This window comes from Macaca mulatta, chromosome 19, assembly GCF_049350105.2.
Source record: "Macaca mulatta isolate MMU2019108-1 chromosome 19, T2T-MMU8v2.0, whole genome shotgun sequence".
NCBI lineage: Eukaryota > Metazoa > Chordata > Mammalia > Primates > Cercopithecidae > Macaca > Macaca mulatta.
Genome location: NC_133424.1, coordinates 6,834,520 through 6,858,083, shown reverse-complemented (window position 1 = coordinate 6,858,083; position 23,564 = coordinate 6,834,520). Strand labels below are relative to the sequence as shown.

Sequence of the window (23,564 nt, the reverse complement as noted above, 5' to 3'; positions counted from 1 at the left end):
TAACTACTCTAGCTTTTTCAGTTTTCCTTGAATGTTCCATACACTCCCCGCTTTTAGCCTTTTCTCCTACTGATTCCTCTAACTGAAACAGTTTTCCCCCAGATACCCCCGTGGCTCACTTCTTCTGGTTTTTACTCATATGTTACTTTATTAATGAGAGCTTCTCTGGCCACCTATTTCAAATTATATCCACGTTCTCTATTCCGTTCACCTAGCTTGATTTTCCTGTACAGCTCTTACAATCCAGCATGCTAGATGTTACTTGCATGTTTGCCTCGTGTACGCTCCATGAGGTCAGGGATTTTTATGTCATGATCACTGATTACCCCCTTGCATCTAGAACGGTGCCTGGCACAGAGTAGGTATACAAGAAATATTGGTTGAATGAATGAATGAATGAATGAATGAATTCACCAGTGAGGACCCTGTTGTGAGGAATACATTTGAGCACAAAGGGAAAATTATGGATTGCCCTTTTCCAGGGGATACTCTTTCTAGCATATGCGGTACACGTGAGCTGTTGGTTGTAAATGGCATAGTTGAACTGGTAAGGGCCAAAGAGAGAAATGGAATGTTTTGAACTTCACTTTTTTTCCCTAGTAAATGCCACACTCACCTAGCACGTTATCCCTGACACTAGTTCAAGGATCGCTGTCTTGAGGAAATCAAACCTTGGTGGACTTTGTGCCTCACATATTCCTGCAGTCCTTTAATCAGTCATGGTGTTTCTTGAACACTCCATTTCTGGTTTTGGCTTGTACAGCCTGCCAGGATGTTTAATTTCGTATTCACTGTGTAAAGTGGGGCCTCCTTGCCTGCGCCTTTTGAAGTTTTAGGGACTGCCCCATGGTCATGTGTTTGCTCTTGCTGTTTAAGCTCTAGTCAAATGCCCTCTTGGCTTCTGTCTTTCCAGACTGAGATCTTAAGTTGCTCCACCCTCACACCATGTCCCTCCTCCATCCATTTGCCGTCTTTTTTCTCTGGGCCAGTCCCACCTCTGTGTCAGGCTAAGCAGCGGCTGTCCACACGGCTGGGCATCAGTATCACCTGGGGAGCTTTCCTGAAGCCACAGATGCTCAGTCCCCACGCCCTGCAGATTCCGATTCTCTGTGGTGTTGGATGGGCCCTGGGCCTCTGTGTAGGTGGCAGCACAGGTAATTCTCATGCGTAGCCAGGGTTGAGACCCTCTGGTTTGAGTAGTAGAGGGTAGATGTCCTCTGCTTGTATATGACGAAATGTTTTCTGTTGTGTAAAGCATCTTGTTGGATCTCGTCACTATGGTGATCGCCTCATGGATGGTGACAACAACTCTCACAGCCCTTCCTGTGGTTTGTGACTTTTAAAGTCCACCTGAGTGCTTTTCCTCTCAGAGAGTGTGTGTGCATGTGTCACCCTTGCATCCAGGGATAAGTCTCCCCTGCTTGGCATTTCCCCATTGATACCTTCCAGACTCATTACTTATCCTGTCTCTGGGGTTATTCTGCATTGTAGGCAGCATCAGGATTTGAAAGCAGAGTTTTGTCCCTGGCAAAGGTAAAGAAGACTGGGAAGAGGATGAGCAAAGCACATTTGAACTCCAGGGAATCTTGGATTCTAGATCCTGACATGAAAGGCCCTGTTGGCCTGTGGACTATGTGTGGTGGAAACCCGGGAGACGGTGTGAAGCAGGGCTCTCACCTTTGTGTGGTGCAGCTGACATTTTGATCGTTCTCTGTTGGCGGGAGGGGGGCTGTCCTGTGCATTGTAGGTTTAGCAGCACAGTAGCATCCTTGAACCTACTCACTAGATGCCAGTAGCACACACCTCCCCTCACTCCCGGGGTCATCATGACAACAGAAAAAGTCTCCTGACATCCCTGGGGAGTGGGGGTGGGGAGGTTGCAGAATCGCCCCCAGATGAGAGACTCACTGGTATTGATGGTGGGGACGCAGGCTTCGGTCCTTATAGAGAACTGGGTCTGTGTTTTAACTCTACTGTCCACTCTGAGTCATTTGGGGCAAATTTCTTAACCTCTTTGAACCCCCGTTTCCACACCAATAAAATGGGAATAATGATAACCATACCCACCTCGTGGTTGCTGTGAGCACTGAAGGAATTAATGCAAATCCAGTATTTAGCACCAATCTCTGCTCATGGTAATAAACACTCAGGTTGCTGTTTTTACTACAGTGCACTCTGCTCTAGACACATTTAGCTTAAGGGCTCAACAAAGTCTCCATTGTGTGGGTGAACCTGCCCCACTCAGAGTTGGCCCTGGACTGAGCCCCTGGCAGGAGACCAGCAGGGCCTGGGCTCTGGGTCCTCCTAAGTTCTGTCCTGCCTGTCACTTAGTGATCCCAGGGATCCCAGCCTCAGCACTACAGACATCTGGGGCCAGGCATTTCTCTGTTGTGGGCGACTGCCCTGTGCACTGTAGGATCTTAGTCAGGATCCCTGGCCTCTACCCCACCAAATGCTAATGGCATATCCCCCTCCTCACCCCTACCAGTCATGACAACGGAAGTGTCTCCAGACATCACCAGTGTCCCCCGGGGGGGCAGAATTGCTTTCAGTTGAGAACCACTGATTTAAAAGCCTGACCAGGTATAGAGTTGAGAGATTTTTGAGGATGGTTTGGCTTCTCTCAGTTTGTACCTTGTTGACTTAAAACTTAGCCCCTGAGAGGATGAGTTGCAACTGAATTTGTATTGGTTAGCTAGAACTGAAATAGTTGGAACCTATCCTAAACAACTTTTGGAAAATTTCTCATGAATCTGTGATAAAAAACTAATTCTGGGATTTTTGCTGAGAGCAGAATGTGTGTTTTCACCTCCACTGTGCCTCCTGTATCTGTAGCAGAAGGGGCCTGATGGTACCTGAGGGGTGTCCACACTGCAAAATCTTTTACACACTTTGAAGAGACTTTCCATTTTGCCCAGGATCCTGCGTATAGACAGGAAAGCCCTCACTGCACTTCTGCAAAACGTTTCAAACAAGTCTTCAGGCTGCCTTTCCATTTACCAGAAAATGGGATTTTCCCGGCACCCTCGTGCATTCATTAGGTGTTAGAGTCAACCTGGGTCTGGTGTGTGCTCCTCCTCTGAGGTGGTTGGAGTGAGCAGAGGCAACAGGAATGGGGTGAGCTTCGAGTGGCATTTGGAGGAGTTTGGGGTGGAGAAGGGGGGTTGAATTCTGACCTCCTAAGTGAGTTCAGACAGTGAATAGGCCTGAGTGTAGTGGGAGATGAGGGCCATTTGAGGAAAGTTGAGATGCATTTGGGGACTCTGAGAAGAGAGTGCCATTTGTGAAGACTTAACAGAGAACCACAGCACTGCGGAGATGGCTGGTATTGGCTTGGCCAGGCATTTGGTAGCTCTCCATGGTACTATGAAGCAATCGTGAGGCAGCTGGGCTTGCATCATTATCTATTCAGGGTCTAGTGGTGGTGTTTTCTGTTTTAAGGGGTCTGGTGGAGTGGTGTTCTCTTTGACTCTCCCCTACGCAGTAGAGAATAACGTGGCCTGGGACTTCCGGGTAAAGCTCCTCACCACCACCTTCCACATGTCCACAGTTTGCTTCCTCCTTGGTAGTCTTGGCACTTAGAGCTGCCACACAGCACTAGCTGTGGATCTCAGCCCCGGATGGGCTTCACGCTTGTTTAAGGAGGTTGTCAGGGAAAATCAAAACTGCTGCCTGGGCTGCACCATTGGAAATAGTTCCAGTAGTTCTAGGGTGTCTGTGGTTTTAAAGAGCTCCACAGATGTTTAACAATGTGAAGCCAGAGTTGAAAACCACAGGCAGAAGTTGCAAACTTGCTTGAAGGGCAAGCAGACATATTTCGTTTGGCCCATTTAGGTTTTTGTTTGTAATTAGGAGCCAACACTTAAAATTCTGAGATTTCAGAGGGGGAGAAAATCATATTTCTGATTTCTCAGAAAACAGCAACCACCCTTGGCCTGCGTTCTTACACAGCGGTGATTTGTCAGCGCTAAGACACAGCTGCGCCTGTGGATAGATTAGATTGGATACTGTGGTCCCCGCCATGTTGCTTGGGGCCTGGCCCACTTCCTTCTATTCCTGTGCCTGTGACCTTGGTTGGTATTTGGGTTTCAGCCCTGTTATACAGACTCCTAGACTCTGCATCCTCTTCACTTAGAGTGCTCGTTAGCTAGAACCTTAGCATAAAGCACCTCATGGTCTGTAATTAATTCAGGATTTAGTGTCCTTGGAATGCTAGAACTCGGAGAGCACATGGCAGTGGTTCTCAGAGATGGTCTGGGGCCCTGCAGCCCCCAAGATCTTTTCAAGGGGACTGCAAGTTCAAAACTATTTCATAACGACACAAAGACATTATCTGTCCTTTTTTTCCACTCTCATTCACTTGAAAATGGACAGTGGAGTTTTTTTCCAGAGGTTATTGGATGTGTGATATAGCAACAGATGAACTGCAGAAGCAGATAAGAGAATTCAGGCTAGGCACAGTGGCACACACCTGCCGTCCCAGCTACTCGGAAGGCTGAGGCAGGAGGATCTCTTGAGCCCAGGAGTTCAAAGCCAGCCTGGGCAACATAACAAGGTCCCCTTCTTTAATAAAAAAGAGAGAGAGAGAGAATTCAGCTATCTTCTATTAAGCCAGACGTTAAAGAGATTTGTCAAAATGTAAAATAATGCCACTTTTCTCACTGATTTTTAAAAAATATTTATTTTTCATAAAAATGTATTATTTAGCTAAACCTTTCTGGAATTTATTATAATCTTAAATATTTTGAAATTATCTTAGGTTTGATTTCTAATACGGCATCAATAGTAGTAGTTACATCCCACATTTCCAAAAGCTCTTGGAGATGTTCGGTCATTGACAAGCGTGGAAAGGGATCCCAAGACCAGGAAATTTCAGAACCACTGCCATGTGCTACCAGAGCCACAGTGCACAGTATGGGTTTCTCCGCTGCCTCGCCAACATCGGGAGAATTCTAACCCGGGGCTGACCAGCAGGTTCCTGTTGGCAACTTGTGGCATGGTTGGAAGCACCTGGATTGGCTGTCGTTGGTTTGTGTCTTGCCTTCTGCCCTAGAACCATGGGCAAGTTGTCTGACCTTAGCTCCTGCATCTGTAAAATGGGAACGATGATACGCAAGTCTGAGGATTGTGGTATGAGAGAGAATATACTTCTGGTAATTGACCTGCTGGAATGTGGAGGTACATGTCAGTTACTGCCAGCTGTGATTCTCCTAATTGGATGCCTGCGTAGAGAGAAAGCACCCTGTGAGTTAGTTATACCAGGGTTTTTCCACCTCAGTATTCTTTACACTGGGGCTGGTGGTGGCCATCTTGTGCATTGGAGGATGTTGGGCAGCCCCTCTAGTCTCTACTCATGTGATGCGATAGCACCCAATCATCCCACCCATCCGCTCCCAGTCATGAGAAGATAAAAGGTCTCCAGACACTGGTCCAGTGTCCCCTTAGTGGCAGAATTGCCCCCACTTGAGAACATTGGGTTATAGGATTTCACTGACACCCAAGAGACTTTGTGCTCCATAGTTATCTAACCTACTGAGGTCCTAGCAGCCTGTACACATTTAAAGCCACAGTCTGAGTGGGGAGGGAGAGAGGAGATGAATCCCAGAAGCTGGGGTGAGGGGTCACCCTGGTTTGTGCCATCTAATCTATTGGGGATTTATTTTGGTGTATAATGTGAGTTAGAGATACAGCTCAATTTTTTTGCCCAAGATTAATGCAAGGTGTCTTACCCTCAGCTCAGTTGACATTTGGGCCTGGGTCATTTGGTGGCAGGGCACTGTTCTGAGCCTCCTAGGATGTTGGTCAGCATCTTTGGTCTCCATCCACTAGATATCTGTAACAGTTTCCTCCCCACCCCCACAAACATGACAACTACGATGTCTCCAGACTTTGACCAGTGTCCCCAGGGAGATGAAGTTATTCCTGGGTGAGAACCACTGGTCCACAGGATCAAGGGAACCTACCCAGGAATAAATTAATTGCCAGCTAGAGTTTAAGGCCCCTCCTCCCAACCTTCTTTTTCCATTCTGGCCTTTTGGCGGCTAAGTAGGCCTCAGTGGACATCGTATCCTTCTTGAGGAAGGACAGTCTTTTCCTTGACCTTTAACACTGCCTCTGGTCCAGGGTGAGGACCTGACAGGATGTCAGGGCTGGAAAGAACCTTCAGGGATGCCCTGAGTCCTGGCTGCACCATTTCACAGGGGCTGAAGCCCGAGGACATGGAAGCAGGTAGGGCTGGCTAGGGCCAGGGCACCTGTCACCAGCCGTGGAGTCTAGGAATTCATGCTTGTCCTTCCTGGTGAGTCAGTAAACTCGAGGTAATGGGCACTCGTTCTTCCCTGAAAACTGAGCGGCGTAGGGCACTGCGTTTCACTGTCGCTGTTTATGGTGTTCAAAGAAAGGGAGGAAATTCTAGAGACAGTAGTAGTTACTCCATACACATGTTTAGAAGGCAGGCCTTGCCTTTTGCAGTAAGTTTAAAATGCCTTTGCTAAATTAAACTCCCCCAGGTTTGCCACAGAGAATTTTGGGAACTTGTTTACCCAGAATTAATTCCCGCGTTGCATCTGTGAGAGCAGAGCGTGAGTGGAAAACGGTCCTTGAGAACTTGCCTTTCTCTGGGGGAGAGGGTGAGAAAACAGGCGGTTACCCTCTGCTTGGAGGAGAGAGGATGTTTTGCAGCATTCATGGTGATGGCCACTGGGTCCTGAGAGTTCAGGGCCTGGGCCCCAGCCTTTACACTGGATAAATCCAGATTCCTCAGCATGGCCAGCAAGGGCCTCCAGGCTCTTCCTTTCCTTAGAACCTTTGACTTGGGGTCTGCTCTGCCTGGGATCTCTTGCCTTCACCTGGCTCATACCTGCTCACCCTTCATGTGTGAGCTTCAGCGAGGCCTTCCCCATTCACTCACTCTCTTCCACCCTCCTGCGGTATTTTCTGTGCAGCACCCAGCTCCAGAATTACCCAGTTATCTCTGCACACAGCGGGTACTTGTTTGTTTTCTCTTTCCCAGTAGAGAGCTGCGGCCTTGTCTGCCATTTCTTTCCTGTTTCCAGTGCCAAGCTCGGCACTTAGCACAAGTCTGCGCTTGGTAGATCCTGCTGGTGAGAGCAAGGCTTGGCCGCTCGGCTCAGCCTGCCTTCAGATCCCATCCATTTCCTGTGACCTTAGAAGGGCTCAGGCATACTGAGCACCTGAGCGTTTGCCTTGAGTGTCCCAGGTGTCCAGGCAGCTCTTGGATCCAACCATTCCACCCCTTAAAAGGGGTCAGACTCTGACGCATTTGTCATTGCCGGGCGCTGGCAGCTGTCCTTGAATCCAAGGCCCATGCTTTAAGGTGGCATCGATGTGTTTGCAATCTTCTAAGCATAATAATGCTACCAGTGCCAGTGGGGAATCATCCTGTGTGCCAGCCACTTCCCCAAACACGGCGTGTGCATCATTTCATTTCATCCTTGCCGAAGCTGCCTGGGATGAAATAACAGCCCTTATATGCAAATGAAGATATTGTGCCCGAGGTACATTGTCTGGTCTGGGATCCCAACCACAAGTGTCCAGGGCAGGTTTGAACGCACACAAAGACTGGAGCCCGCGCTCTCCAGTATCATCAGTTTTGCTCTGCTGCCTCAGCATAAATTCTGTAGTTCTTGGCTTTGCTTCTGGTAAGCTTCTGTGTAGAGAGGGGATTTCTGTTGTCTCTACTGGAACTTTCCCCGAGTCTTCAGCCACTTGCGTTGCCTCAGCTGTGTTGGTGTCACACCACCTAGTGGCGGAGTGGCAGAACAGAAAAGTGCCGTCAAAGCTGGATCCTCCATCTCTCCATACAGTGTTTTGTTTTTTTTTGCTTTTTTTTTTTTTTTTTTTGGAGACAGAGTCTCACTCTGTCACCCAGGCTGGAGGGCCGTGGTGGTCTCGGCTCACTGCAACCTCCACCTCCCGGGTTCAAGTGATGCTTGGGTCTCAGCCTCCCGAGTAGCTGGGATTACATATCCCACCAGGCCCAGCTAATTTTTGTAAATTGGTAGAGACAGGATTTCACCATGTTTCCCAGACTGGTCTCAAACTGTTTTCCTCAAGTGATCCACATGCCTCAGCCTTCCAACATGCTGGGATTACAGGCATGAGCCACTGTGCCCAGCCATCCATACAGTTGTAGGCAGAGTTGCTGACTTTGTATAACTTTATGGAGTTTCTGTTCAGAAGTACAAGTTCTGCCCCCAGGGGCTTACCGTCTGGGTGGGGCAGGAGTGGAGGCTTAGAAGGGTTTGGCTGCAGGGCTGATAAAGGTAGAAATAAAGAAGGCAGAATGTGGCTTGGCCCTCATGGGGTGGAGTGGGATATGAGGAGGATGTCTTGGGGATGTGGCTATGATAAATGAGACTAGATATGTAAAGTACCTACCTGGAGTCCAGTAAAGGCCTTTTAACAAATGCCTGTTGCCCCTGCAATGCTTGTTGAAAGTGTAAGTATCTGGTGGTGAGATTAGAGTGGTGGAGATTGGCTTGGAGTTTGGTAGTTGAAGGTAATGCCAAGAAGATGAGCATTCCAAAAAGAAGTACATAAAATGTAAGATATCATCAGCTCCAAAAAGTGTGTCCCCATAATCTCCATGAGACCAGTTGAAAGTTACAGAAATATATTGGAGTATTGAGAAAAGAATTGAGTCATCCAGGGTCCCACCACCTTCCACTAGCTGGGCTGGAGAACCCTGAGCATGTTATACACAGACCCACAGAGGCATCACCCAGCAACTGCATGTTTGAGATCAGCTCCATTCCTCACCAGAGCAGTAGTCGGAGGACAGAGCTGACACGTCAGTGACAGATTTACCTTTGTGCTGTGGCACAGAACTGTTTATAATAATTTCTGAAAAATATAAATGACTTGAAGGGTTGTGATCGTGTCACCAGATTACAGGAGCTTCCACATTTTAATAGACTGTTATTTGTGTTGGCGAGATGCTTTCCATATTTTTTTCACAGGTAAGAAGATTAAGACATATCAGCCCAGGATTAAAGCTAATTTTATACAAGTACCTTGCTGACAGTTTGGTCAGGAGTTCTAAGTCGCTTTCTAGATGAGGGCAGTTTCTTGGCAGGTGTTGGAGTCATCAGTCAGGAGGGGAATAAACAGAAAAAGCAAAGATATTCCATATTCTCTCCTATATGTGTTTTCCCAGGCCTATGTAGTTTCTTCTATTTAGTTTTAGTGGGAGATCCTCCACGACAGGCTGGAGGCAGCCATGGGCCGGTGGGGAGGCAAAGCTTACTGCAAGGCAGGGCTGCCCTTGCTTCTTTGTAAATTATTCTCTGTAGCAGTGAGGAAAGAAAGTTTATATGGAAGAGGAGAGAGGCGGAGGCGAGGGTGTGCATGTTGTCAGCTTAGATTCTGAATACATTACGCAAAGCATTCCCGGGTGGAACATTTGACAGACGAAGACAGAATGCAGCTTGTGTCGCCATTGAGTGTGTGCCTTGGAATGTGTCTTTGATATTGTTGTCTCGACAGCCTTAAAGGAGGGATCAGCCATGGGGTAATCACACACTGTGTTGGCCAAGGCAGGTGGTCACCTGACCTGCGGGAAACCTTGCACTGACCCCGGAACTCATAACTAGCCCCCTAGTTTGGTTCGTGCTCCTCCATAGGTGCTTATCCAGAATAGCTACTTTATTCCTGCTGTTGTTTCTCAAAAGGAATGAGTGTGTTTGTCGTAGCTCTGAGGCCTGCCTGTGCAGAAAAGGTGAGAGGAAGCAAACTGGAGTTCCAGGTGACTCTTCCATTTTGCACATGTAGTACTTGGCCAGCAGCGGAGCGGTGTGTGGCGCTTAGGAGCGTGGGCCCAGGCTTCAGAGTCGGCCCACCCGGCCAGAAGACCCGGGCCCCCTCGGACAGGTCATTTAACCTGATTATCCATTTCCTTTCCTGTGAAAGGATGTTGGTGTAAACCATCTCCTAAGGTGGTTGTGAAGATTTGGTGACATGATGCAAATAAAACCTAACACATAAAAAATTGCTCGAAGAACGCTGGCCACATACATGAAACCATCCCGCGTCTGGGAGACTCCCTTTGTGGATGCCTTTGCTGTGCATCACATGGCAGAAGCTAGGAGAAGTCTAAGAGGTAGAACAGGATTCTACAACCCTTGTTCACCTGGAGGGTTGGGAAACTCACTTTTCTACCCTGGGCCACCGCTGGGGTCCAGGCCAGCTCCTTGCTTTCTGCTTTTCTTGCTGGTAGTAGGCTGCAGAGACCTCACCCCTTTCCTTAAATCTGGGAAGCCCCCGCCACCCACCCTGTCCCAAGGGGCTCTACAGCTCCCTCTCCCCTCCTCGCTGCCTCTGAAGTAGACACAGAATTCATTTTGTCATCAAGGTTTTGCCACCAGTCAGTCTCTTGGCAGAAAATAATACAGATACAACCTTTGAGTCCTGGTCCCTGGAGGCTGCTTGTAGATGTGCTACCAGGAGGCCTGCTGTTTAACTCTGACGTGTGGGCTGTTGAAAACCGCCCTCCTCCTTTCGTCTTCCTTACTCTTTGAAGAGGCGGTATCTGGGCCCTTTCCCTAGACAAAGATGCTATCCACCAAATTACGGAGGTGACTTCAGGGTTCAGGGTGAGGGTTTTATGGACTTCGCACACACACCCCCAAGCCATCTGGGTCCTAGGTCAGTCATTCCTGCTTTAGAGGAAGAGCCCACCTCCTCAGAGACCTACTGCCCCCTGCAAGGAGAACAGTTCCTCTAGGGTCAGGAGGAAGACTGTGTCCCTCCAGGGGAAGAGACCACCTTCCACCAGGACCCCCACCTTCATTGCAGCAATCTTTGGCCCTTTCCTCAAAAAAGCTATCGTAGGAACTGCTTCAATTTGATTGGAGTTTCCCTCTTAGGAGCTTCTGCACTGACCCATACAGGTGTAAATGTGCAGACCTCAGACCCCAGGGAAGGGTGGAGGTGCCCCCTGCACACCCCACCCCTCCACCACCTCCACTTGGCTCCTCTTGCCCCAGGCTGGCCTGTTTTCCAGTCTGTCCCCAAGGCATGTCCCAGGCACTAGCACAGTACCAGGCCCACTGCATGTGCCACGCTGACCTGGTTCCTCCAGCACTCCTCACTCTGCTGCCGTGTGCTTCCCTGTTCCTGTTCACGTGGCCAAATGCTGCTTGTCCTTCTGTCCAAATAGCCCCTCTCCCAGCAGCCTTCCCTGATTCACTCCCTTCCACAGCCTCGCAGGGTTGGAAGCCCCAGCTCTATGTTCCCAGGGCCTCCTGTGCCTCCCCTGTGTCATATGTTCAGATAAGGTGTGATGGGCGCTCCAGATAGGGACATGTCTCCCTGTATCACTGCCATGTCTCCAGAGGCCGACGCAGTGCTTGGTGCACAGTGGGTGCCGGGATGTGTGGAATTGCTGAGCGAATATTAGGATTGAATCTTTTCATCCTCTGTGCACCTGGCGGAGTGGTTCCCAGGCTCAACTGGGTGAGCACCCTGACAGCCATAGCCACATGAGGATGACTGGGTAGAGGTTGGGGAGCCGGGCCGAGCAGGTCTGAGGGGTTCCCAACATCTGGTAGAAGTTGGGAAGGAGAGCAGAGATGGGCAAGCTTCCTGTGCTGCGACTGGCTTGCTTCTTAGCCTGTCTGTGCTCATCGCTGGGGCTGCAAAGACCAGGACCAGAACATCGGCCCCATCCTGGGGAATTCCAGCTGGTCCCATTTAGCATCTGAGTCTCACAGGTGGGTTGAGGGTAGCAGGGGACGGGAGGGAGAGCCAGCACTGTGGGCCTGGATGCCAGCAGGGGCTCACTCCATTCAGTTTCTGGCCAGGCCATCTCCCCTTGCTGTTTTCCTGGGGGACCAGGGGCAGCAGGGAACTCTCCTTGGCCCGGGTCTGTGGTCGTCACAGGATCACAGTTGTTGGGCTCGGGCTGGGTGCTGTCTGGGCATGTGAGCTGAGGAGGGTAGAGGATGCTGGATGGGAGAAGGTTTTGAATTCAGCAGTAGCCATGTGGGACTTGGTGCACAGTGCCCCGGAAAGCCATGGTGAGGCCAGAGAGGAAGTATGTGGTGGGCCAGAGCACCCCACACGTTGTTTGAGGTGACTTGTGTCCAAGGAAGAGAGGCTCAGGATCTCCCCCATTTCACACACCAGTGTTGTCCACAGTGGCCATGAAATGTCATTCTCAGGCCTCATCATGGATGTCCCTGGAAATGGGGGAACTCCCTGGTCACATAACTTTGGGAAGCATCTGGTCAAATGAGTTTCTTTCCTTTCTTTCTCTATGTTTTTGGGACAAGGTCTCACTCTGTCACCTAGCCTGGAGTGCAGTGGCACGAGCATGGCTCACTGCAGCCTGTAACTCCTGGGCTCAAGCAGTCCTCCCACCTCGGCCTCCCAAGTAGCTGGGACTACAGGAGTGTGCCACCATGCCTGGCTACTTGTTTATTTTTTGTAGAAATAGGGTCTCATTATGTTGCCCAGACAGGTCTCCAACTCCTGGGTTCAAGTGATCCTCCCTCGTCAGCCTCCCAAGTGCTGGGATTACAAACGTGAGCCACTGTGCCTTGTATTGGTTTTCTAATCTCTTAATATACTGATGTGTGAAGTCAATCTCCAGACAGACTGCTTTTTTACAAACTAGATTTCAACAGGGAGCATGTTACAGGACCAAAAACAACAACAAAAAACCCAACCTCTTGGTTGACAGATTCTGGGTCAAATCGTCTGCATTTGATTCTATTTTAATGTTTTAGGTCTTCATGGTGGGTCTCTAGAATAATCTCCAGTGGTGATTTTCCCTTGACCTGTGAAAGAAAAGCTGGGATAGGAATTGAAGCAGGTTGTAGAAGCCTCGCTACTGCTGGCCGCCTGTCCATTCCCCAAACTTGAGTTGGAGGTGGCTGAACACATGCTGCTTCCTCACTGATATAGCCAGAATCAGCCTGGTGATAGGGAATGGCTGCAAACAGCAACCCATGCCTCTGGTGGGCGGGGGGAGCGGGGCGGTCCTGCCTGGAATGGGGCTTGTGTGTGTTGTCTGTTTGTGTTAGCCATGCTGATTTGCAGTTGATCAACCTTTGGTCTGAGTAGAAATGCAGCGTGAGTAACTGACGCTCTGTGCTTTGGGTGGAGATGTGACTGAAGCTCATTTCTACATGTTAGTTAGTGCAGTGGCTGGGTCAGTCATTAATGCCAGACCTGCCATCAGCAGGGGTTACGATGGACCGAGATGGGCCAAGGTCATCTCCTGTTGCTATATACTCTTGATTCTGTTCCTCTGTAGAACCCTGACCATGCCTCCCTGGGTTCTTAGTCCTTGCAGCATGTGACATTTCATTCACTCCCTAACTGCCAGTTGAGCGCCTGTTATGTGTGAGGCTCTGTGTTTGGCACTGAGAATACAGAGGTGAACGGAACAGATGAGGCCCCACTTTCTAGAACTTACATCTAGGGGTAGATGCTGTCACCACACATCCCTCTGGGAGTGCCAGGGCTTTGCAGTGCCTGGTCACCAAGTGCAAACACGCCCCTCCCTTTCAGTCAGATGTTTTCCCCTGAAGCGTCTGCCTTCAGCTTCCCATTCTCCACTCTTCCTGTGGCACCCTGCACAGAATGAGGGCTTAGTAAATATTTGTGAGTGCATAGCAGCTGGTGTTGTGTAGACGAACGACAGATAGAGGGCCTAGTTCAAACACTCATTGCAGGGTGTTGATGCGGCGTGTGCTGGGTGATAGGCTGTTTCAGCTACTGTGGCCATGGTCTCTGCCATGCCCCGTGGCAGGGATACAAGGCCTGCTTGGGAGGGAGTGCAGCAGGGCGGGCACGTCTCTCACAGTGGGAGCTTCCTGAATGAGATGGTGTCCGTGCAGGAGTAAGCACTGGCCATGGAAAACAAGGTGAACTACGGGCTCTCGGTAGCGGGACTAAACCAAGCAGAAGTCCAGAAGTGCACCCTGAGTGTGGGTCGTGCAGGGACAGTGGGCTTTTCAGTGCCACCACAGTGGGAGGTGGAGGGTTAGTGGCCGGGCGTGGCCTCTGTCTCAAGGTGCTCAGCCTCTACTCTGTGGGAGACACTGCAGTTTTGTTTTGTTTTTCTTTTTCTTTTTTCTTTTTCTTTTTTTTTTTTTTGAGATGGAGTTTCGCTCTTGTTGCCCAGGCTGAAGTGCAGTGGCGTGATCTCGGCTCACTGCAACCTCTGCCTCCCAGGTTCAAGCGATTCTCCTGCCTCAGCCTCCCAAGTACCTGGACTTACAGGTGTGCACCACCACGCCCAGCTCATTTTTCGTATTTTTAGTAGAGATGGGGTTTCTCCGTGTTGGTCAGGCTGGTCTCGAGCTCCCGACCTCAGGTGATCCGCCCATCTCGGCCTCCCAAAGTGCTGGGATTACAGGCATGAGCCACCGTGCCCAGCTGACACTGCAGTTTTTTGTCTGTTTGTTTGTTTTGTTTTGTTTTTTTGAGGAGTCTCGCTCTGCCGCCCAGGCTGGAGTGCAGTGGCACAACCTCCGCTCACTGCAAGCTCCGCCTCCCGGGTACATGCCATTCTCCTGCCTCAGCCTCCCGAGTAGCTGCGGCTACAGGCGCCCGCCACCACTCCCAGCTAATTTTTTGTATTTTTAGTAGAGACAGGGTTTCACCATGTTAGCCAGGATGGTCTCGATCTCCTGACCTTGTGATCCACCCGTCTCGGCCTCCCAAAGTGCTGGGATTACAGGCGTGAGACACCGTGCCAGGCCGACATTGCAGTTTTAAGTGTGCATTTCATGACAGTGCTTCTGGCTGTTCTGTGGAGGCCACATCTAAGGGAGTGAGAGTAGAGGCAGAGAAGGAAAGGAGGGCTGAATGGTGGCAGGAGTGGGTACAGGAACAGGAGATGGGAGGCAATTGCGGAGGATCTGATTGGATGTCACCCTGGCTTTCTGTTCTCCGGGTGGCTCCTGTCAGAGCTGGACCCTCACGTCCCCTTCCATAGCCCCCCTCTGTCTCCAGCTGGGTCACATGTCCAGGCACAGGGCAGGGTCGTTGCTCCATCAGAGGGGCCCTCTCCTGGCCCATGCCCCCCAGCCCTGCTATGTGTCCAGAAGGCTCCAGGCAGGACCTTGGCACCACAGCCAGCCCAGGCCTCCCATAGTTACTCAAGTAGCTGCAGTCCCCTCCGCGTACCTGCAGATCCACTGACACGGTTCTCATCACCAGCACACACTTCTCTCCGTCCAAATGGTTCTCTCTCTTCTGGCCCTTCCTTACTAGCCTGGCACTGAGTGTCTTCGCCTCACATTTTCTCTAATGTCCCCCTTCCCTCCCCTTCATGAAGTGTTTGTTGAATCCATACAGTGTGCCAAGTACTGTTCTCAGACCATTGGGTACCCAGGGGAACAAAGCAGTCTCCGATCTCATGGAGTTTATATCTTAATGGGTGAGACAGACCATAAACCCATCAATATGGAGTGGATCAGGCAGTGACACTTGTTATGAAGAGAAAGAAAGCATCTTAGCGTCACTTTGAGGCCTGTCCAAGGTCTCTTCCACAGATGCTGGCCTGCAGCATGTGTGTAATTAAGTCTGCAGTGACTGGACCACGCCTCTCTCAGACTGGAGTCTGTTAGTGACAGGGGGCAGAGATCGAGCTCAAACTGGCTTAAGCAAAAATTAGCACTGATTGGCTTCACTGAAAAGTCTGGGGACAGAGTTAGCTTTGGGCCAAGCTTGACTCAGGGCTGAACACAGGCCAGATTTAGTCCTCCCGCTCCTTCTGTGACTCTGCTACCCTCTGGTTGGCTCTGGTCCAAGGCCCGTCTCGGTGACATGGGATTGGCATGGCAGCCTCAGGGCCATTCACTAGCAGCTCAGCAGCCCCAGGATCTCCAGCGAAAGACTCGGCCTTGTTCATGTGCTGCGTGTTTGCCGACGCATGCGGGACTCTCCTTGTCAGGCCTGGAGCTAGGACTGAGCTTTGCACCATCTGAACTCGGGACGGGGGGACAAGGGGTGGGTAGCTCCCTAAAGAAAATGGGGTTGGCGAGTGCCAAACTGGCTCAAACCCTGGCTCCTTCCTGTGCATCTTGTGACCTGACAGCTGGCAGGGATGCAAATGCAGAGGTCGGGGCTGGGCTTGTGGGGTACAGACGCGGCACCGGAAGGCCTCTAGGATCCTGGTAGCAGACACGGTGTGGATATGCTGCTGCTCTGTCCCAGAGTCCTCCAGCATTCCTTTGACATCATTTATTGCCTGGCATAGGCGCATTAATTCACGTTTGTCAAGTGGCACCTGTGCGTTGTTTTGGCAAGAAGTCTGCTTAGGGAAACCTGGAAGTCTGGTTGGAGACCCCTCTGACCCCCACCTGCTCCCTTGTAGCCCCTGGGTCTCGTGCATGCCAGTCACCCCAGTGTTTGCCTTGGCTGTACACAGTGAATTGGACCCCAGCGTGCCAAGGCTTCAGGGAGGATGATGGGGGAAATGTCACCATCAGTGGGCTGCCTGGCTGTGGACTGTTGCCCCAAGGTTAAGACCAGAGTCTGTCCTGCTTCTGCAGGAGTGGGATGGTGTCTGTTTGGTCATCTTGGTGCTGTCCCTTTCTCTCCACCTCAGTCACTACCACCTGGTCTCCCCATGGCCACCCTCACTCTCTCTTCCCCAAACTGTTCGCTTTCAAGCTAAACCAACGCCAGGCATCCCCTTGCATTTTATGACATTTCCCCAGCAAGTCAGCATGCCCACCGCCTGCCCCCACCCCCATTTCCCCACAAGCTGTGCCTTCAAGATGCTGCTGCTCTCCCTTCCAGCTCTTCTTGAGACCCCAGCATAGCCCCCTCTTCTCGTGGACCTCACCTGGACTCCAGAGCAGACCAGGTCAATGCCCAGGCAGAGTGCCTTCGTCATGATCACAGGCAGTGCATGCTTCCTGGCTAATGTCTGGCTCCCCACAATGGGGGGCCCTGCGAAAGCAAGGCTCTGCCCAAATCCTGCTCACTGCGGAGGCACCAGTGTGCGGCCCGCAGCAAGCACTCATCAGAGTCATAGCTGCTCTTGCTTGGCCTCCACGCTGGGCCCTCAGCGCTCTGAATGGTGAAAGAGGCCCTGGGAGCACCCCCAGGGTTCATCAAAGTACATGCAGGCCCAACACCATGAGGCAGGTGTGGTCTGCGCCTCCTCGTGGGGTCGAGGCAGTCCTCATCTGTGCTTCCCATGCAGGCAGCAGGGCCTCCTGGGCTGTCACCCACTCCAGGGCTGAGTGGCACAGGGCTGTGGATCTGGCTGCCCCTGGGTAGGAGACAGATGGTGTTGCATGGGCATTACAGGCTGCCTTGCTCTTGTCTCATTAAGGGACAGAACACCCCAGAGTGTTTCTTCCTTCAACAGCCGCTGTGCAAGATGAACTCTCAGACCTCTGGCAACTCCAGACATCCTTTCCTCCCTACCAGCACTCACTTAGAGGTCCAGGTTGAGCGTTGAGATTGTTCTACCAGAACTGTCTCTGCAAAGAGCACAAGCAATGTGGTCCTTTTTGGTTGCCCTCTGGCCTGTAAACTTTAGAAAGCTAAATTAGTCTCTAACATTTGCAACTCAGGAGATGCCGCATAAAAAGCCAGTGTCTGTGCGCCACATTCCTGCAAGGCCATGGTTGATGGCGCCAAATAGCGCTGCCACACTCTCCACTGCTCTCCCACTCCCATTTACACGCCCAGTCTCAATGAGTCTGGAAAGCTCCTTACTGACAATAAATGCATACAGCAGAAGGCACACGTCACATTCTGGGTGTGTTTCACAAACCCAGCGCACCTGTGCATCCAAGCGTCCAAGTCAAGGTGCTGTTCTAAGCGATTTGATGTTCTCTGGAGTTACTAGTTTTATTTATATGTATGTTTAACATATTACAAACAAATGTAGCTTTGTTTACTGTATGCATATAGTGTTGGGGGGAAAAAAACTAATTTTTCTTTTTGCAGAAAAGCCTGCCATTGCTCCGCCCGTCTTTGTGTTTCAGAAGGATAAAGGACAAAAGGTAAGGGGCTGGTACGTTCTCTCTTCACTTCGTTACTCTAATTTGTTCTCTCTTCACTGAGAGTCTCTTTTCCAGGTCGCGTTGCCAAGGCTACTTCTGCCCACAGACGGGGAGACCTAAACAGAGGCCTTTACACCTTCACGTTGAGCTTGGAGGGAAAAGGCCTGGTGGCTTTAGGTTACTGTGGAGAGAGGTTAGGATGGGTCTGTTGTGGAAAGGGCTCAGAGAGTTTATTGAAACAGTGTTAGAAAGCTTCTTCCTAATTCCTGATGATTTGTTTGAAAAATGCCACTGTACCTTAGGAAAACTAATAGCAGAGGGACAGTAGGGGGCAAAGGGAGGAAGGAAGGTGGGGAGGAAGTCAGGGAGGGAGGGAAAGGAGGAGAGCAATGGTGGTTACGGGGGAAACAAGACCTTTAATACTGGATTCATTGGCCCTAACCAACTTGGCATACGTGCATTTACAGTAATTATTCATTTGTTTGCATTATATATTTATACCCTGTGTCCATGAGGCTGCTTCTCCCTTGGATTCAGGGTGTCTGGGTCGCAGTGTGGTTGGAAGTACCTCGCCTGATTCATGGCGATGAGCTGGCAGCCTGTGGAAGGTCTGATTGGCGCGGCAGCAGGGTTCTGTGATAAGACAACGATGGATGCTGTTTACCTTGAAGCCATCGGCTTCTCTCACTGACAGATCAGTGTGGAAGGTCAGAGTTGCGTCAGAAGTTAGTCGGTGGTGCTGTGTGGCAGTGACTCCTCAGCTTGCATGGGGACCCCCACTGTTTATCCAGAAATAATGTGTGGTCCCTCTGCACTGATGCCCAGTGGTGGCACTCCCCACCTCACACCCATTGCAACATGTTAGAGGGACCAAGTGCTGTGCTGTTTTGGTGTGTTTTGAGGATGTCTGCATCTTGTTGGTGATAACAGCATTTGAGAATCTCATCAACTCCATTCTCCTGTGGCTTCTGTCCCCTCACAGGTGACCAGCTCCCAGGCTGGAAGCCGCTCTCATGATCTGGGACTCACAGCTGCTGGTCTTCGGTCCTGTCCCGAAGCCAGCGTTTATCTTGATGTGGCCCAGTTTTCCTGAGCAATATTCAAGTGCTCTGTGGGGGTCGCGTGTGTGTGTTTGGGGGGATTGGGGAGGAGGGGAAAATGATTGTCCTAAACCTCCCCCAACACACCCCTCCCAGGATACCTGTGTGTTAGCCGGGACTTATCTACTAATTTGTGAAACTTTCCCATTGTTACTTTTTTTGCTGAAGAAGAAATCCAGAAACATATGAAAACTTTCTTCTAGTTTTGTTTTGATTCTCCAGGTATTTCCAAGATAAATCTACCTCTGCTATCTCCTCTCCCTTGGGCCCTGACAAGTACAGCTTAATGACGTGATTTTGTGATTTGTCTTTTGGAGGTTCCTTCAGTATGAAAGGACTGGTGCATTTCTCTAGTTTTAGAGAATAGTAAAGGCTCAGGACTTTACTATTGTTGGAACTCTGTTGGAAATGTTACAGTCATTCCTCAGGTGTTCAGTAAAATCAGGATTTTCTAGAATTTTACATTATGATTATCTTTTGAACCATTTTTGGCTTAAAACAAAGGTTAGCAAATTAAGGCACAGCACTGTCACCTGTGTTTTTTTGTTTTGTTTTGTTTTTTGCTGTTGTTGTTTTATTTATGTTTTTATCTTTGAGAGACAGAGTCTTACTCTTTGGCCGAGGCTGGAATGCAGAATCGTGATCACAGTTCACTGCAGTCTGAGATTCCTGGCTTCAAGCAATTCTCCCACCTCAGCCTTCCGAGTAGCTGGGACTACAGGCACCACCACCGCACCTGGCTAATTTAAAAAAAAAAATTTTTTTTTTTTTTTTAGAGATGGTGTCTTGCTATATTGCTCAGGCTGGTCTCAAACTTACAGCTTCAATCAGTTCTTCTGACTCACCCTCCCAAAGTGCTGGGATTGTGGGCATGAGCCAACAAGAACAGAACCACAGCTATCCCCTTTGCAGTAGCCTGTGGCTGCTACAGCAGTAGTATTTGGACAGAGACCATGTGGCCTGCAGAGCCTTAAGGTATTTAGAATCTGACCCTTTGCAGAAAACAGCTTGCCAACCCCTGGTTTAAAACAAATAATAGAAATCAATAATTCTTTGAATCCGAAGACTTTAGGGCAACCAGCAAGATGAAACAGTAACGTGTAATATTTGCTCAGATGAATTGAAAATGCTTTTAAAGTCACTACTTGTTGTGTCAGTAATGTTTTCACAGCTAAGGGGGTTTCATTGCTTTGTGATTTGCAGGCTAATTTGCATGTATGACCTTCAAGGGGTCTATGCCAATTACATAAACATGTTGGAGTTGAACCGGAAGGCTAGTTAGGAAGGCATTTTTTAAAATGCCAAGTAGGCCAGGCGTGATGGCTCACACCTGTAATCCCAGCACTTTGGGAGGCCGAGACGGGCAGATCACAAGGTCAAGAGTTCGAGACCAGCCTGACCAACATGGTGAAGCCCCATCTCTACTAAAAATACAAAAAATTAGCCGGGCATGATGGCAGATGCCTGTAATCCCAGGTACTCAGGAGGCTGAGGCAGGAGAATCGCTTGAATCCAGGAGGCAGAGGCTGCAGTGAACCGGGATCGCACTGCTGCACTCCAGCCTGGTTGACAGAGTGAGACTCCATCTCAAAAAAAATTAAAAATAAAAATTAAAAATAAAATGCCAAGTATAGGTCTTATCAGAATATTGGCTCACAGCCAATTCTAAATGGACTTTTAAAAATAACTGCCCTCCAGCCTTGGGAGCTGGGCTGCCCACTTCTGTCACTCGCACTTCTGTGGCACCGTCGCCGGAGAGCACGTGGGAAACCTCTGTGCTGAGGCCAGGAGCAGGAGGAGCCTTTGTGGTTGTTCGCTTCCCTGTCGGAGGACAGTGTCCACATGGCTCTGGAGTCCTTCCTGCCACTCGGGAGTGAGGTGGAAAGTAAACACACAGGGCGGGTGGCTGGCTTTGTTTCTCCTTGGCTTTCTGGTTCAGGGCCTGCAGGGAACAGCTGCAGTACGTGTCAGAAGTGAGGGTTTGAGAGCCCTCCTGGCTTCATTCTCTCTTGCGGAGGTCATCAACCCGTCCCCGTCTTGCTCTCCAGAAGCCAAACTGGGAGCGAGCTGTTAGAGCTGCTGCCGTCGTTTTTCTGAGGAGGTTCCCCGCCCCCCACTCTTTTTGCTTCAACATTGTATTTTGAAAATTTTCAAATCCTTGGAAAAGAGTGACACTGCAAACACTCGGGTATCCTGCACCTGGCTTCGCCGTTAACATTGCTGCCCTCAGCTGGGGATCCTGCCCCTGACTTCCCTGTTAACATTGCTGGCCTCAGCTCTGATACTGGAAGTTAAGCCCCTGTGACATTTCTGCCCTGAATTCTTCCACAGGTATCTCATGGGGATAAGGCCATTCTGCATGGTCTTACTACCATGTTACTCCTACGAAAACGTTAATTCAGTAATATCCTCCAATATACAGTCCATGTTTTAAATTGTCCTAATTGTCCCTCAGATGTTACTTATAGCGACTTTAACAACTTCTTGATCCCCAAAGATCAAGAAGTCGCATCAACTGCAGGACCAGCTGACTTACCTTTCAGTAAACGAGATCTCAGACCACCCTATGGGGTGCAAGTAAAAGAGCCCCTTCCTCTCCACCATCTGCCCTCACACCATTCAAAGGAGACAGCTCTGTATGCTCAGGTTTTATTGCTGAATCATGATTCAGCATGATTTGGAGTTGAAAAGAAAGACATGAAGCTGCCAGCCCAGGAGTTAATTTTGTTTTTGTTCAGTGGCAGAGCCACACAGTGGTTTTCTGTGGGCCCTACTGATGTGCCAGATTGCGCTTCAGCACACTGCAGATTGGGACCGTGGACTGCGTGTGGGTGCTGGTGGCATCACTTAGCCTTGGGTGAGGTTGCCAAATCCTATTGTTCCAGGGCAGAAAAAGCCATGTGTGGTTTTAATTGTCATCGTAGCGCCTAAAATGAAGCCATGGCCAGATTGGCAGCACAGAGATGTTGCTTACTGTCTTCCCATGCCTGGGCTTCCTGGGGAGGGCTCTGCTGTCTCGGCGAAATGCCTGCATTTACATGCACCAGTGTTTCCGGGGCAAAAATGAAACCTTTCCTTCTTAACTGTCGTGGTTGGAGGTAGAGTTCTTTCTTTTTCTTTTTAATGTGAAGAGAATTTAAATATCCTTATGTGGGCTGTTCCATTATTTGTAAAGACTAAACATTTCTTTCAGTTGCTCTCTCTCCAGAGCTTTTGTTAATCTGAAGTGGGGAGGCTTTGAGGTTGTACTAGCAGAATAATGCCCATTTGGTAAAAAGACAGAAGGCAGTTACAGAAATGCTATTTAGCAGAAAGTACAGTATCACTGAAAATGTGGTCGTCGCGTGTTTAGACCTGCTTTTGAGGCTTACGGTTGTTGTGATGAGCTTAGCCCTGGGGCACGTGGTTTTCGCCAGCCATGTATATTTTAGGATGAGGTCAAAGGCTGGCAAAATCTTGATGTCTGATTTTACCAGACATGTTGAAAAACTCCAGGCTTCGCTTTGGTTCTTTAGAACTTATGCTTCCTGCCCAGGAGAAATGTTAGGACCTGAGTAGAAAATGCTGGAATGACATTGTTAATTCTCCCATCTGAGAGAGGAAGTGATGTAATACTTCTCAACAAACTCATCTTAACCAAAGATAACGAATTTGATCCTGTTTTGATGTCTTGATTTCCATGTTTGTGAGTTACTTCTTGGTCCTCCTGTTTAGCATTTTGAATTACCATGAGGGTGTTCGAATATTTATATTTCAAAAGCAGGGATTACAAAAAATTCAAGTGGTTCTAAGTAGAGATAGGCAGTGCCTCACAGAGCTCTGGGTTTAATTTTTCTCTTGTGAGGTGTTAAGTCTCTCCCCATAAAGTAGCAACAGACATGGGTGGCTGGACCAACCACGGTGCCCTGTGCAGGTTTAGAGAGCGGTTGGTCCATGGATCTGCCCTGGATACAAAAAGGCAACAGTGTCCCCTTGATTACTTTTGAGATGTGAAGATTGCTTTTGCTTTCCTAGGAATTTGTGGACATTCTCTTACATCCTCTTTGTGTAGCTCCTTTCATCCTCCTGGATCACTACTTTTTAACTAGTGCCCAAACCCCGTCTAAAGAGGTCAGCCACTTCACATCCAGAAGAAACACAGCCACATCCACAGGGAGACGGGGTAGCCCTGTAGTCATTTAGGTCGCCGAGTGCGAGAAATGGCTCCATGTCGTTGTATAATGCCAAGAGGGAGGTTTGGGGACTGGAGCCTGTCTGTTTTAGGATGCCAGGTGTTTAACCCATTTCTCAAGAAAAGTCTTGGAGTTATGGCCACAGAGCTCTCAGCCCATGGAAGCCCTGCTGGAGTCCCAAGAACCACCTTAAAGGATGCCGGGTGTTGTACTCTGGGGAGGAAGACCCAGAACCGGCTGCTCTCACCTTGGCAGCTTTCCAGATGAGCCCTTGCCCAAGGTGTTGAGGATGC

General features: G+C 49.6%; 1 protein-coding gene and 1 long non-coding RNA gene across 43 annotated transcripts in view; one reads left to right on the top strand and one right to left on the bottom strand.

Moving 5' to 3' along the window:
- Positions 1-23,564, top strand: part of RANBP3 (RAN binding protein 3) — a 63,030-nt gene that overhangs the window by 2,180 nt on the left and 37,286 nt on the right. For 24 of the 42 annotated variants that reach the window (XR_013409582.1, XR_013409581.1, XR_013409580.1 and 21 more), the window contains exon 2: positions 17,944-17,999. The exons of 8 other annotated variants lie outside the window; for them this stretch is intronic. Coding sequence is in view for 14 of the 34 variants with exons in the window: in XM_015122598.3 (XP_014978084.1) it covers positions 17,944-17,999 (56 nt within the window). In the remaining 20 variants the exon portion in view is untranslated. Of the gene's footprint in view, positions 1-17,943; positions 18,011-18,536; positions 18,707-23,564 lie in introns of all 42 variants that reach the window. 10 more of the 42 variants (XM_077979452.1, XM_077979444.1, XM_077979445.1 and 7 more) reach the window with 3 other exon arrangements.
- Positions 4,663-6,972, bottom strand: LOC144337024 (uncharacterized). Its single transcript, XR_013409617.1, has 2 exons — positions 5,730-6,972; positions 4,663-5,222 (listed from the first exon to the last, which is right to left on the bottom strand). It is a non-coding gene; the product is annotated as an uncharacterized LOC144337024 (long non-coding RNA).